Below are 14,970 nucleotides of genomic sequence, written 5' to 3'. Positions count from 1 at the left end.
TTAAAGCAAACAATAAAGCAGCGGCAACCTTCTGAATTAAGTACCCAGAAGTTGTTACGCATGTGCCTCAGTGCTTTTGTACTTCAAATAAGTGTTATAGAAGACCGTACTTAGTAGAGTTTCATGTATAAATTTAAGGAACTTTGTTGCTACTTACTGCCTGATCAATAGGACACACTTCAACTGGAGTCCAATACAGCTTCCTGAATTTTGCACAAGCAGTTCAAGTGGAGTCTGACCAACCGTAAATGGATAAAATATGCAAGCGTGATGTTCCTGGATGAAACCTACGCTTCCGATCCAATCTGAAAGAGCTTGAGAAGTGTTGCGTAAAGGAATGGGTAAATAGGAATTGGAGAAGCTGCCCAAAAATAGGTGTGACAAGCTCGTGGCATTGTATTCAAAAAGACTCGAGGCTGTAATTTCTGCCAAAGGTGCATCAACAAAGTATTGAGCAAAGGGGTCTGAATACCTATGTACGTACATGTGATATTTGCAAAAATGTTTACATTTCTGATTTCCTGTCAAGAATGGGTGCTGAGTATACATTAAGGAGAAATAAAATTAACTTTTCAGATTTTAGCAAATGGCTGCAATGAAACAAAGAGTCCCACGACCCTGAAAGGGACAAGCGATAGAAAATGAATGGATGGATGGATGGAAACAAAGAGTGAACATTTTAAAGTGGTCTGAATACTTTCTGTATGCGCAGAGGCACTGTCATGCTAAAACCAATGTGGATTTTCCCCTAAGTGTGCTCACAATGTTGGAAGGAATGCTTTAATCCAAGGTCTTCACAACAATAACATTTAAGGTCAATTACAGGGTCGGCCCACCGTCTGATAGACTCTTACATTGATTGATAGGTCTGTTCCAAGTCTGTAGTCCAATTAAATTGGAAAGCAAGCAAGTGATGGTGGTTTTAAGAACCATTCCACCAAATAAGTGCTATTTTGCATTTTTTTCCAAAAGACTGTTCCCCCTTTCCCGCACATACGTTTTTGCTTTACATTGTATATTACTGTATTTTTCGGATTATAAGTCGCAGTTTTTTTCAAAGTTTGGCCGGGGGTGCGACATATACTCCAGAGCGATTTACGTGTCAAATTATTAACACATTACCGTAAAATATTAAATAATATTATTTATCTCGAACGCGGAAGGGACAAAATGTCAGCAATCGTCACACACTCGTCAGCAATTGTCACTCACACAACCAATAAGAATTTGGCGGAGGAGGGTCATGGCGGAAGTGCATTGTGGGTCATGGAATGCTAACTGCTATATGCTATATGCTACTGTCGTAGCTATTAAAGTGGATCATTTCATCGTTGGTGGTAAATTATAAAAACTGCTAAGGGCTGAACAAAAATGGCACAGAAAAGGAAATCATGTACTGCAGATTACAAGCTGGACGTAGTGAAATATCCAGCAGAAAACGACAAGAGGAAGCGGCGCATACCTTTGGAGTTGGCAGAGTTGTTTAGAAGCGACATCGAGGAAGAAGATTTCATGGGATTTTTCGATTAGGAGCGACAGATTGTTTGGTAAACGTATAGCATGTTCTATATGTTATAGTTATTTGAAAGACTCTTACCATAATATGTTAGGTTAACATACCAGGCACCTTCTCAGTTGGTTATTTATGCCTCATACAACGTACACTTATTCAGCCTGTTGTTCACTATTTTTTATTTATTTTAAATTGCCTTTCAAATGTCTATTCTTGGTGTTGGACTTTATCCAATAAATTTCCCCCAAAAATGTGACTTATATTCCAGTGTGACGTATATATGTTTTTTTCCTTCTTTATTATGCATTTTCGGCCAGAGCGATTTATAGTCCAAAAAACACGGAAATAGTTTTTTTTGTGTGCAAATTAATAAATGAGATTATTTGCAGGCCAACTATTTTTAATATTTTAACTATGACAAAGAGGGTTTAAATCTTGGCAAATTCCAGTTACCAACATGTTTTATCAATGTTATATGTTTTTTGTTGAATAATTGTAATGTGCCAACATTCTATCAGCATAAATGCTATGTTTCCTGTATTCCTGTTCATTTGACTCACTCTTGTTACTTTTAATCCTGTTACTACTGTAAAACAAGCCATTTTTGTGTCCATACACATTTTGAGGCGTTAAATGTGTGTATTATCAGATTTACAACTAGAAAAAGACAGAAATTTAGTTTGAGGAAAATGTTAATAAGCAAGTGGCTCTAATTCGGTGGAAAGACCTTTGAAATAGTGTGAAACTGAAAGAATGTGAACTAAATGTTTCCAGATGAGAGCGGCTGTTTATGTTAGAGTGAGATATCCTTTTCTTTCCACACACAGCAGACGCTCGCCTCCATCTCACCACTCAGAATATCAATGAAGACTTGTTTCCCTTTAGGGGAATTAGAAGAAACACTCAGGCTGCATTTTGCATCCACTCTCGACTTCAGTGCTTGGACTTTATCCAGCTGTCACTTTCAATTGCTCTCTCTGCCTCTGTCTGTCTGCTTCCTCTTTTTCTATCTTCATGTTTGTCTTATCTGCACTTGATGCTTTCTCACTCACTCGCATACCTGTTCCCTCTGGAAGATGTCTCTAAGGTGTTCCAGTCCCAAACTCTTTAAGAACTGGTTGATAGTCATGTCAAATAGAGCTGGAGAAAAGATGGAGACACAGAATTTTACAGGAATATGTTCAATCTGTGTGTGTGCTTTTTAATGTATTTTTCATGTACTTACTATCTCCTTCCTTCCTGTTGGAGCTAGATGCTCCATTTGCCGTCCCGGTGGCACCGCCTACCGTTATGTCGCCAAGGGGCATAGTCAGGTTGTCAATGCTGCTGGCGGCTGACAAGCAGGATGACGGTGACGGCGAGGGAGAGATGACCACGGCCCCTGTGGCACCAGCCGTCACCACACTGGCACTCACCTGCAAGTGTAAATGACAGGATTTGGCTTTAGGAACAAAAAAAGAAAAAGTGGTAATTTACTCTGTCTTGAACTCTTTTCAACCTCAATTTAGTTCAGTTTCTTGAACTCACAGTTGCCCTCTTTTTACACTTCACTTGCTTCACATTGTAACTCCAGGCAGAACCGCTTTTAATAATTCAAACATTTTCACTTCTTGACACACACCATTTTAGTATGAACATGCTGCAGATCACAATGCTTTATATTTTCACAAGTGTTGCAGCCAACAGCAGGTTGTTCTTTCCCCCTATTAAACCATTATTATCATTATCTAGACTGAGTATTTCCTTCTCTCTGTCATCAAGTACTTGCTCATCATGTGGATTTTTGACTTGACTTTTTTTAAGACTTAACATTAGATAAAAATAAAGAGCAGAAATTACAGAAAAAAATATCTGTGTCATGCATTGACTACCAAAATTGAAGTTAAACATGGTTACATTGCAAAAAATATGACAGGTAGGCAGAGTGTTGATGTTGAAAATGTACCAACTGACTGCAACTTTTACCCTAGATGAAAAGGGCCATATTGTAAATAAAAATCAATACAGTGGAACCTTGATTTACTAACCACTCATTATATGAACATTTCGATTTACTAACCAAAGACTGAATAGAAATATGAATTCCATTTTGCAGTATAAACCTTGTCTCTGTGTATGAATGTTTCATCCATCCATTGTGTGCCTGCCTGCAAAATCTAATTTACATCAGCTTTATTTATAAAGCCCATTTAAAATTTACCACAGGGGTAGCCAAAGTGCTGTACAATATGGAGGTTAAAAGATAACACAAGAAAAACGAGCAAACACAACACGATAAAAGCAGCACATTACTTGTGGGCAGGCTTATTGATCTCTGGCAGCAAGGCAGTGCTGTTGTTAGCTCCTGTGCTAATTGCTCTTTTATGCACTTTTTAGGTGTTTATTAGCCTTTTTATATTTTTTTCTAGTTTTGCTCGATAAATATCAATCCGAATAAGCAATGGACAAGCGATGTGTGGTTGGAAAAATCCATACATTAATTTTCTACCGCTTGTCCCTTAAACATTCAGGAATTATTCACAACGTTGTTGACACTGTCTATCCCCTCCCACTCCATTTGGTTCAACATCAAGAAATTCAACCAATTAATTAAATGGCTTTTTCATTGTTTATTTCTAATAATTTGACTGTGATTTCAAACTGTGTGCAAACCAGGTCTAGTTACAGCGTGTGTGTGCATGTGACAGACTCATAGGAAAAGGGAGCGTTCAGCTGTTGTGTTGTTTTTGGCTTTCTTATTATTAAAAAAAGTTCATCCATCACTCCCTTCTTATGTTTCTTTGATATACAGTATGGTATAGCGCTTTTTATTGTGTTCAAACTCGTACTAAAATATGGACATTTGTCGAAGCTGGAAACCTCTTTTCATGTTTGCATTGTTTCCTATGGAAAAAAATGCTTCAATGTACAAAATGTTCTATGTATGAACCCTGTTCAAGAACGATTAAGTTCGTAAATCTAGGTTCCACTGTGACGTTCTTTGTCTGGCACTCACCACAGTGGCCTGTGGTTTTAGACAGCTGGGCAGGGCGTCGGGTGGCATGGTGTCTATTAGCAACGCTCGGATGTCATCAGCCTGGAACATTGACATAAAATTCTGGTTTTCTTCCCGCAGTCAGCAAACATGCATGCTAAGCTAAATGCAGACTGTACAATGTGAATGTGACTGTGAATGGTTGTTTGTGCGTTCCTCTCCTGGCACTTTCCATAGCTTTTTGGAAGTGATGATCACTTGGACTAAACAACAGCCTGCACTATCTAGTTGGTATCATAATATAAAGAATGTCAAAAACTGCCATAATATGGATAGATTATCTTTCCAAAACTGTGTATCTTTGTGTAAACTAGGCTTAAAAAAGAGTTTTGTACTGTTGCCAAGTCCAGCGGCGTCTGCCCTTCTTGGTTCTTCATGGTGGGATCTGCTCCGTGAGACAGAAGAAGAGCACAGAGCTGAGTGCGTCCCTTTTGCGCAGCCTCATGGAGGGGAGTAAATGCCCATTTGTCCGTGGCGTTGACGCAGGTCTTGTACTTGATGAGCAAGGCGGCTATGTCAACATGCTGGACAGGGATGGTTGACACAGAAGTGCAGACAGTTAGAAGTACAAAAAATAAAACAAAATAGGAAAGAGACAATTTGTTGAGCTGAGTGTGTGTATTGCTAAGTAGTTCCAACTTAAAGTTGCACTGCAGAGTCATGTGAATTATTAACTTCATCTTTGTTTCCCTGCCTCGCTTTCCTTTCTTTAGTTGTTCTCATCTCTTGTTGCTTGCTCTCACTCTACTTGCTCATCTCTGCGTCAACGACACAATACAAGCCTCACTCTGAGAAACCGTTGGAGATGCTATATGGAGTGTTAGTCTCTCTAATCTGGAACATGGAGCGCTCCGACTGCTTATTCAATATGTGTTTCATGACTCTATCAACAAGCCAATACTATTCAGTGCACTCCAAGAAGAAAACACTTTTATTTAACATTTTACACTTTCTTTTCTGTTTTTTTAATCAATAGCGAGTATCTTTGTATGCACACAAAACATTTGTTCTATGTCTTACCCCGTATGAAGCAGCATTGTGCAAAGGTATAAGACCCCCTTTGTCCTGCGCATTCACGTCGGCTCCGTGTTCCAACAGATACTCGGCTACCTCCAGGTTGTTGTAGCCAGCTAAAAAGCGCCGTGAGAGAAAGAGAGTGTCAAGTAAATAGTCGAAATGGGAAGAATCATATCCAGTCTGTAAAACAGACAATAATAGTGTAAATATGTATTATAAAATTGTGTGCTCCAACATTTGTATTGCAATATATACTCAATTATTTATTTGGATGGAATGTGGTTTAACAATGGAGATGATGAATATTCAGTATTTTTTTTTATTCCAGATTTGTTTCAGTCCCGAGGCTTGTACTTTTCCCCTCAAAACTTTTCACAAGGGTTTATTCACACTTTTAATGCTTGACACTGCTTACATTTTTCATTGATTTAATTATCATATCAATATGATGTTATTAATATACAATTTATAGGCGCACCAGATTCAGCATTCAGATAACTTTCATCCTTAGTCCTTCACACAATTCATAGTCACCCCCTGACATATTCACAGGAATCATCCATCCATCCATCCATTTTCTACCGCTTATTCCCTTTGGGGTGGCGGGGGGCGCTGGTGCCTATCTCAGCTACAATCGGGCGGAAGGTGGGGTACACCCTGGACAAGTCGCTACCTCATCGCAGGGCCAACACAAATAGACAGACAACATTCACACTCACATTCACACACTAGGGAACATTTAGTGTTGCCAATCAACCTATCCCCAGGTGCATGTCTTTGGAAGTGGGAGGAAGCCGGAGTACCCGGAGGGAACCCCCGCATTCACGGGGAGAACATGCAAACTCCACACAGAAAGATCCCGAGCCTGGGATTGAACCCCAGACAACTCAGGACCTTCGTATTGTGAGGCAGACGTACCAACCCCTCCTCAACCGTGCTGCCCTTCACAGGAATCAATAAAGTACTATGTATCTATCTACATACTGTACTCACATGAAAGATAGTGATACAAGTTGGATTTAACTCGAAAGGGTTATATCATTTTTACATTCAAAACATTTTTTGTGGTCTACATAACATGTAATGGTGGTGCTTTGGTCAAATGTTCGCATAGATTACTGTATATTTTAGAGACCGTTTTCAAGATACTTTTTGACCGTTTCTTCAGGATGCCCCGTTTTGTGAGCGGTCTTATTTACGTGCCTCAACTTCAACTGTGTCCTCCTCCAGCCATCGATGTTGTAGTTTTTAGTGCTTCCATATCGAATCTACTGACAGATATAAGTTCAAACAATATGCTACTTTGTATTAGAAATGGCAGCAACGGAAGATGCATGCGCATGTACGAGCCAGACTGAGAGGATAACGAGGATAGAGAAAATGAAGGAGCTTATTGACTATAGCACAGACTACAATAGCGGACCTGAACAAAGCACTTTAGATACATTTTTATCATAAATGGAGATACCAGCTGTCATCACAATTGAGAAAAACGTAACAAATTGGCCAAATTCTAAACGGCTCTTTTGGAGGAAGTATGAAGAAAGGCACAATTGTTTTATAAATATCGCCGCCATTCCTCCATCATTTGATTTAAAGTTTTCCAAATACTCAACTCAAAGGTAAGAAAAGTTGGTTTTGCATAACAGGTCCTCTTTAAGTTATGGTGTTGATTTATTTTGAACATGCACACAGTTACGATATGGTACATCACGTATTTCCAAATGTTCATTATAACATGTCTGAAAAGTAAAAAGAAGCTGATCTTATCTAATCCCATCCCTTTTTTATTTCATAAAAATGTCTTACATGTTGTTTTTTTCAGTTCCTGCACTTAATTTGTAACAAATTAAATAGTCAATTAAGTTCTCGTGAATGAATAGTTAAGAAGGTTTGACTCGGACAATGAGATGAATAAAATTATAAATTTTTTCAATAATCAGTGGATTATGAGTTCACATGAATTTGCGTACACATAGGCATTATTTTTTTATGAATAACTTCTATTCACATTAAACCACTGATGATAATAATAATAATAATAACAATAATAAATACAAAAAACATGTATTTAAAAAAAAACTTTTTTCGTCACAAAAAATACATGTGAGCCAGAATTATGGCCGTCAGATAAGAGTGAAACAATACAAATACAAATGTTCAAACCCTCAGATTTCAAGGAAAACTTCAAGGAGACAGCAGAGTCATAAGTGTGCAAGATAAATTAAATGAAGAGCGTTGTATATTATACCTCCAGCTCACCATGTTATTTTATTCAGAGTAGACACAGCTGATATTATCAGCCCGGCATGCATGAAATGTGAATTTTTGAGTGTTTGTGCCCCTGAGGTATTGTGGAGTGGTGCCTCTCAAGTAGACTTGGAAAATTACAAATCCTGATTATGCATATGTCTTTGGGCGTGTGATCACTTCTGCTAAGTCCAAAGCACACTTACCACTTCTGTTTAACATTCGATACACCTGCAGAATCTAAGGAGATCCTGCTAGTTTTGATTGACACGGTCAGAGAGTTATTTATTTAGCAATGGTTATGATTGTGGTTATAGTGTGATACCTCCAAAATTGTCCAATTGTGCCTGGAATCTTACCAAACGATAATGGTGCCGTTTACATTGGGCTGTAAATAAACAAAATTTAAGTCTAAAATATGACCAAACCAGCTAGTAATAGTGGTTTACGGTAACAAACAAATGTCTATGTTTGTCCCAATTGCAAATGAAAAACTCGCTTGGCCCGGCTGGAATGATTGGCGTTCATGGCTGTCAATCATGACTGTCTGTGATCATTCACAGGTAAGCCCTGAACCAAAGGATGTAAAAACAGAAGTTATGGTTGTTATGCTATGAGTAATATCATTTGCTTTTCTAAACAATGCCTTAGTAACATGGCGTCCTTTTGCTTCGTGTCGTATCTTACATAATGAACCAGAAAGAGGGTGAGTTATAATGACTGTAGCTCGTTCGGACGCGACACCCTCTATAGGGAGGCAGCCATACTATCGGCTGCAACAGCACCTTGAGCTCTAAAACAATGATCATTTAAAGGCATCATATTATGATTCTGTGGAGGGGGGCGTGGTCGGCGCGCCTCCTGCGGGAATGGAGTGTGTGACACCCAGCTGACAGGTGAGTAGAGTGCCCAGCTGGGACTGACTTTCTAATCACCTGTAGCCTTTCAGCAGGACCCGCCGCCATGAGCGGAAAGAGTGGATGAGAGCAGAGCGCGCACACCTGACGACATAAAAAACAATCAACCACGAGCACACGAGACTAAAAAGTCCTGCACAGGGGTGTATATGCAAATAAAATACTTGTTCAAACCTGCTACCTGGGCTCGAGAAGATCCATTGGCCTCAGGAGAACTCTACCCGCATAGAGAGACCTTCAAATATGGCGCCCAACAGTCCTGAGGACCAAAATGTCTGCGTCCAACCCACTGATGTCACTAGGGCAAGTACTTGCGGAGGTGACAGCGGCGAGCCAGCAGCAATTAGTGGCGGTCCGACTCGAGTTAGCCCAGCAGGGTCAAATACTACAATCGCTGGCGGAGCGGGTCAGAGCGGGGCTGCTGACGTCAGCGGCCGTCTCCGTGCAACGAATGACGGAGGAAGAAGACCCCCAGGCGTTTCTCGACATCTTCGAGGCCACGGCGGCGGCGTGCAGATGGCCCGAGGAAGAATGGGGCATGCGACTGTTGCTGCTGCTGGCGGGAAAGGTGCACCGGGCGGCGCTTAGCCTACTGGCGGCCTCCCGCGTGTGCTTCCCATACCTGAGGCAGGCGGTGCTGGACCAGACCGGCTGCACCTCGGAAGACCACCAACGCCGGTTCCAGGCGCTGCGCCCGGGACCGGAGGACGCCTGTTTGTGCTGGGGCAGCAGCTGCGAGACGCGGCGACGCGCTAGCTGCAGCCGGGAGACAGCGACGACCGGGTGGTGGAGCTGGTCGTTTTGGAGTAGTTCCTCAAGGCGATCGCGGTGCCAACGTCGGCCTGGGTTCGCTGCCATCGCCTGCGGGATCTGGTAGCGGCGGTAACACTGGCAGAGGACCACCTGTCGGTGCATTGCAAGGCAGAATGAGAGGACTGCGGAAGCAGCCGAACGCCCAGTGCCGGTCTTGCGGCGCAGCATAACAGACATGTCTGCTACTTTCTCGCAGGTCCCAACGTGTCCCATAGAAGCGCCGCACCGACCGCGCGCACCACAAGCGGAGGCTGCGTCGCCGAAATAACTTGTTTTTCTCTGCCCCACAGGCTGATACTGGGCTTACCCCTCTGGCGGCCCCTCGAACACCTGGGCAGGCGTGTTGGAGGTGCGGGCAGCCCGGTCACATGCGGCAGGAATGCCCCCTCATGGAGGTGGGGCAGGTGATCCGGGTTGTCCGATCAGGGAGAGACGTACTGCGTAAGGGTACAGGGGAGTACACACCGGCCGATGGTGGATCCGGGCTGTGAGCAGTCCATGATCCACCAGAATCTGGTTCGACCCAGGGCATTGAGGCAGGCAGCACGGGTGAAATTTAGATGTGTTCATGGAGATGTGCACAAATACCCCGGGGCGGCATAGCTCGGTTGGTAGAGTGGCCGTGCCAGCAACTTGAGGGTTGCAGGTTCGATTCCCGCTTGTGCCATCCTAGTTACTGCCGTTGTGTCCTTGGGCAAGACATTTTACCCACCTGCTCCCAGTGCCACCCACACTGGTTTAAATGTAACTTAGATATTGGGTGTCACTATGTAAAGCGCTTGAGAAAAGCGCTATATAAATAAAATTCACTTCACTTCACTATTAAATGAAATTCAATAAACAAAAGAATAGCGTCAAGGTTGCTGTAAGTGTGCACCTAACGCACCCCTTAATCCTGGGTACCAATTGGGTGGGGTTTGTTAAGCTAATGATGCAGTGTGCAGGGCTGCGTTTACGACCATCAGAAAAGTGGAATATGCGGGGGGAAACCGGCTGGGGCTCCGCGGGAGGCCCCCCAGGCCACCCAGGGGAAGACTTACCACTTGAGCGGTCTCGGGATGACACTCTGTGCTCGGGCTGGGAGCAAGTGATATCTATAGATGGTCAGCTGGTGCGCCCGGAAACAGCGCGGGTATTCCCTCACATTGAGTTAATCAGGGATAGATTATACAGACTGAGTCATGACACTCAAACAGGTGAGGAAATCACCCAGTTGTTGGTGCTGAAACGCCGTCGGTAAATGGTTTTCCAGGTGGCGCACTCCCACCCCATGGCCAGACATGGGGTATGATAAAACACTCCACCGGGTAATGGTCCGTTTCTATTGGCCAGGCATCCGGGCAGACGTGCGCCGCTGGTGCGCGGCCTGCCCGAACTGCCAGCCGGTCAATCCAGCGGCCACCCCCAGGGTGCCTCTTTGCCCATTACCAAATTGATTGATTGCCATGGACCTTGTCGGACCAATCCACCCGAGCACCCGGGGATATCGTTTTGTGCTCGTTCTGGTGGATTACGCAACCCGATATCCCGAAGCAGTGCCGCTGCGGTCCATCTCTGCAAAGAATGTGGGGCAAACACTGTTTCAGGTCATCTCCCGAGTCGGAATCCTGAAAGAGATTCTGACTGACCCGGGTACGTCCTTTTATGTCACACAAGGTGAAGGAACTGTACGGATTTTGGGGAATTAAAGGTATTTGGACCAGCGTCTACCACCTGCAGGCTGACGGTCTGGTAGAGTGGCTGAATAAGACGCTAAAATCCATGATCGGTAAGTTTGTGCACGGAGACAAACCAAATTAGGCTAAATGGTTGGATCCCCCACTGGGTTTCCACCCTTTGAATTATTATACAGCAGAAAGCCGCATGGGGTTTTGGAGCTCATTAAGGAAAGCTGGGAGGAAGGTCCAAGCCCCAGCAAAAATTAAATGCAATACGTTATGGACCTGAGAGCAAAACTCCACACGTTGGGTCACTTGTCACGCAAGAATTTGCTCCGGGCCCAGGAACGTCAGCAGCGCCTGTATAACAAAGGTACGCAGCTCAGAAAATTTTCACCAGGAGAGAAAGTGCTTGGTTTACTCCCGACATCCAGCTCTAAATTACTCGCCGAGTGGCAAAGACCCTTTGTGGTCACACGGCAAGTGAATGATGTGCATTATGAGGTTCGGCATTCGAATCGGGGATGAGACGCCCAAATTTACCACGTCAACCTCCTGAACGCATGAGGAGCTCGGGCCGTAGTGCAAAATAACAATATTTTGCACTGTTATACAATTTAATAAATCAGAAACTGATGATATAGTGCTGTATTTTACTTCTGTATCTCTTTTTTTCAACCAAAAATGCTTTGCTCTGATTAGGGGGTACATGAATTTAAAAAATGTTTACAGGGGGTACATCACTGAAAAAAAGGTTGAGAACCACTGTTTTAGCATTTTATTGCATATTGTGATTATGACATGTTTATTGATTTATATTGTACAATATTGAGGAAAGAACTAGAACCTATTCTGAATACTTTATAATGCAATTAGTATTATTTAATGAAGATATTTTGTGTACACATGGATTTATAAAAATGGTCCTGGCTCTTTCACAGGCCAGGCTTCTCTTTTTGATGGCGAGCTAAGGAAAAGAAGCATCTAGTCCAAGGATCGTTCTTGAAAGATTCCAGCCAGGAACCCCAATACCTGCTCTGTCTGGGCTGGTAGGAGGCTCTCGAGCCAACCCTTTACAATTTTCACCTTTACCTGCACCACATGGACTGTGCTGCCATCCTTTTTTCCAAGAACTCTATTAAGTCTGAGCTGAGATAAATCCAGAGACACTGATTAGTTTAAATGGAATTGTTTACATGTATATATTACTTGCGTTTTTTCTTCAAATTGCTTTCATGTTAAACGGCCATCCATCCATCCATCCATTTCCTACCGCTTATTCCCTTGTGGGGTCGCGGGGGGCGCTGGTGCCTATCTCAGCTACAATCGGGCGGGAGGCGGGGTACACCCTGGACAAGTCGCCACCTCATCGCAGGGCCAACACAGATAGACAGACAACATTCACATTCACATTCACAGACTAGGGCCAATTTAGTGTTGCCAATCAACCTATCCCCAGGTGCATGTCTTTGGAAGTGGGAGGAAGCCGGAGTACCCGGAGGGAACCCACGCATTCACGGGGAGAACATGCAAACTCCACACAGAAAGATCCCGAGCCTGGATTTGAACCCAGGACTGCAGGAGCTTCGTATTGTGAGGCAGACACACTAACCCCTCTGCCACCGTGAAGCCCGTTAAACGGCCATACCTTCATTAAATAACACTAATTGCATTATAAAGTATTTAAAATAGGTCCTAATTCTTTCCTCAATCTTGTAAAATATAAATCAATAAACATGTCGGAATCACAATATGCAATAAAATGCTAAAATAACCATTAGCAGCATAAATATGACCTATACAAACAAAGCAGTCAGTGCACTAAACGTGATTATTATCAAAACACATTTTAAAACTACATTCAATACACAATATTTATCATTGGTTTAAGTCATAAACCTTGTATATGGAATATGCCACAAAACTGTTGCAATGAAGCAATCGAAGAAAGATTCATGCTAAAGGAGCTATTTTCATAAATATGGACTCAGCTGCCTTTTTTTTTTTTTTTACACAAAAGCTTTTTTTTTCAGTCTACACAAAAAATATATACAGTAATTAAATGCATTGGGAATTGTGTTACTATCATGAGGTGAATCCTTGTTCATTTATATTAATATATTATTCACTGTTGGGAATTATAAGTGAAGTGAATTATATTTATATAGCGCTTTTCTCTAGTGACTCAAAGCGTTTTACATAGTGAAACCCAATATCTAAGTTACATTTAAACCAGTGTGGGTGGCATTGGGAGCAGGTGGGTAAAGTGTTTTGCCCAAGGACACACCGGCAGTGACTAGGATGGCGGAAGCGGGAATCGAACCGGCAACCCTCAAGTTGCTGGCAGGGCCGCTCTACCAACCGAGCTATGCCGCCCCTACAAGCAGCACTTTGAGGGCAATGACATGAAAACGAGTTTGACAGCCCTGATAAGGTGTTGTCTACGAAAAGCAAACAATACAAGTATAAGTTACCTGCCAAGTGCAGTGGGGTAGAGTTTCGTCCTTGTGTGTCTCGACAGTTGATGTTGTCTGGGCTGCATAACTTCTGTACTCTGGCAAGACAGCCCTTCTTCGCTGCGTCCAACAACGCTGCATCTCCTCTCAGCAGGTCCTGGATGTCCGTGTCTCCGTCCTTCACCAGGTCCAGGGGCGTGTTCCCGTCTCTGTTCTTCTTAGTGGGGTCTGCACCGTGCTGTGGACAAGATAGAAAAAGTAACTCAGCTATGCATGAATTCATAAAGATTGAAATATTGTAGCTGAGATAAGCACCACTGCCCCCCGCAACCCCAAAGGGAATTAGCGGTAGTAAATGGATGGATGAAATATTGTCTTAAGAAGACTCAAGGCAAGATATGGTTGTAAAGCTGTGAGGGGAGAACATCCCCTGAACTAGAAAGAGCAGACTTTCATTCAGTCAACCGTGTCCTAGGTGATGCTTTAAAGCAGGGTTATTTGTGAGTTACCGGTCGAACACGGTGGGTGTCTCAGTTGATCGTGAGGCATTAAAAAATAAAAGACATAAATAACCAATCATCAATCTTCACTTTCGTCATGTGATTGAGATTCATGGCAACTGACGATCTTGGGAGATGATGCTGGCTGTGAGAGCTTAGAACTGACCGAGACTGAGAGAGGACCTTTTCATCTCAACAGACTGTCTCTCCATACTGGCCGCAAAGCAGTACAGTGCAAGCTTTTAGTCAAACTTTCGACTAAAAATAAGTCAAGTGTGTGTTGAAAAAAAAAGCAGGACACGGATTTTACCCTTTAATTAGAGTTTTGATCCAGATTCAAGTTTGATTAAATTGGAGTTACATTTTGGCCTATCTGTATAACATGTTTGAAATATACTTAAAAGCCTACTGAAATGAGATTTTCTTATTTAAACGGGGATAGCAGGTCCATTCTATGTGTCATACTTGATCATTTCGCGATATTGCCATATTTATGCTGAAAGGATTTAGTAGAGAACCTCGACGATGAAATTCGCAACTTTTGGTCGCTAATAAAAAAAGCCTTGCCTTTACTGGAAATAGCAAACGATGTGCGCGTGACGTCACGGGTTGTAGGGCTCCTCACATCCTCACATTGTTTATAATCATAGCCACCAGCAGCGAGAGCGTTCCGGACCGAGTAAGCGACAATTACCCCATTAATTTGAGCGAGGATGAAAGATTCTTGGATGAGGAAAGTGAGAGTGAAGGACAAGGGAAAAAAAAAGGAAAAAAAAGACGAGGGCAGTGGGAGCGATTCAGATGTTATTAGA

The 14,970-nt window shown here is 42.7% G+C and overlaps 2 protein-coding genes and 1 long non-coding RNA gene across 6 annotated transcripts in view; 1 reads left to right on the top strand and 2 right to left on the bottom strand.

The window, feature by feature from the left end:
• The window catches only part of LOC133536311 (uncharacterized), a 28,617-nt gene extending 25,378 nt beyond the window's left edge, over positions 1-3,239 (top strand). The window contains exon 3 of the long non-coding RNA XR_009802439.1: positions 2,766-3,239. This is a non-coding gene — a long non-coding RNA (uncharacterized LOC133536311). The remainder of the gene's footprint in view (positions 1-2,765) is intronic.
• Positions 1-14,970, bottom strand: part of LOC133536308 (poly [ADP-ribose] polymerase tankyrase-1) — a 337,423-nt gene that overhangs the window by 21,047 nt on the left and 301,406 nt on the right. For all 4 annotated transcript variants that reach the window (XM_061876734.1, XM_061876733.1, XM_061876732.1 and 1 more), the window contains 6 exons: positions 13,677-13,896; positions 5,568-5,677; positions 4,883-5,071; positions 4,509-4,589; positions 2,739-2,928; positions 2,574-2,653 (listed from right to left, as the gene is read on the bottom strand). In XM_061876734.1, coding sequence (XP_061732718.1) covers positions 2,574-2,653; positions 2,739-2,928; positions 4,509-4,589; positions 4,883-5,071; positions 5,568-5,677; positions 13,677-13,896 — 870 coding nt within the window. The remainder of the gene's footprint in view (positions 1-2,573; positions 2,654-2,738; positions 2,929-4,508; positions 4,590-4,882; positions 5,072-5,567; positions 5,678-13,676; positions 13,897-14,970) is intronic.
• LOC133536310 (uncharacterized) overlaps positions 5,693-14,970 on the bottom strand; it is a 193,216-nt gene continuing 183,938 nt past the window's right edge. The window contains exon 2 of the mRNA XM_061876736.1: positions 5,693-12,809. Coding sequence (XP_061732720.1) covers positions 9,110-9,757 — 648 coding nt within the window. The 5' untranslated portion in view covers positions 9,758-12,809 and the 3' untranslated portion in view covers positions 5,693-9,109. The remainder of the gene's footprint in view (positions 12,810-14,970) is intronic.

The sequence above is a fragment of the Nerophis ophidion genome, linkage group LG17 (assembly GCF_033978795.1).
Source record: "Nerophis ophidion isolate RoL-2023_Sa linkage group LG17, RoL_Noph_v1.0, whole genome shotgun sequence".
Taxonomy (NCBI): domain Eukaryota; kingdom Metazoa; phylum Chordata; class Actinopteri; order Syngnathiformes; family Syngnathidae; genus Nerophis; species Nerophis ophidion.
The sequence above is the reverse complement of the archived record's forward strand: the minus strand, read 5'-3'. Positions and strand labels throughout refer to the sequence as shown.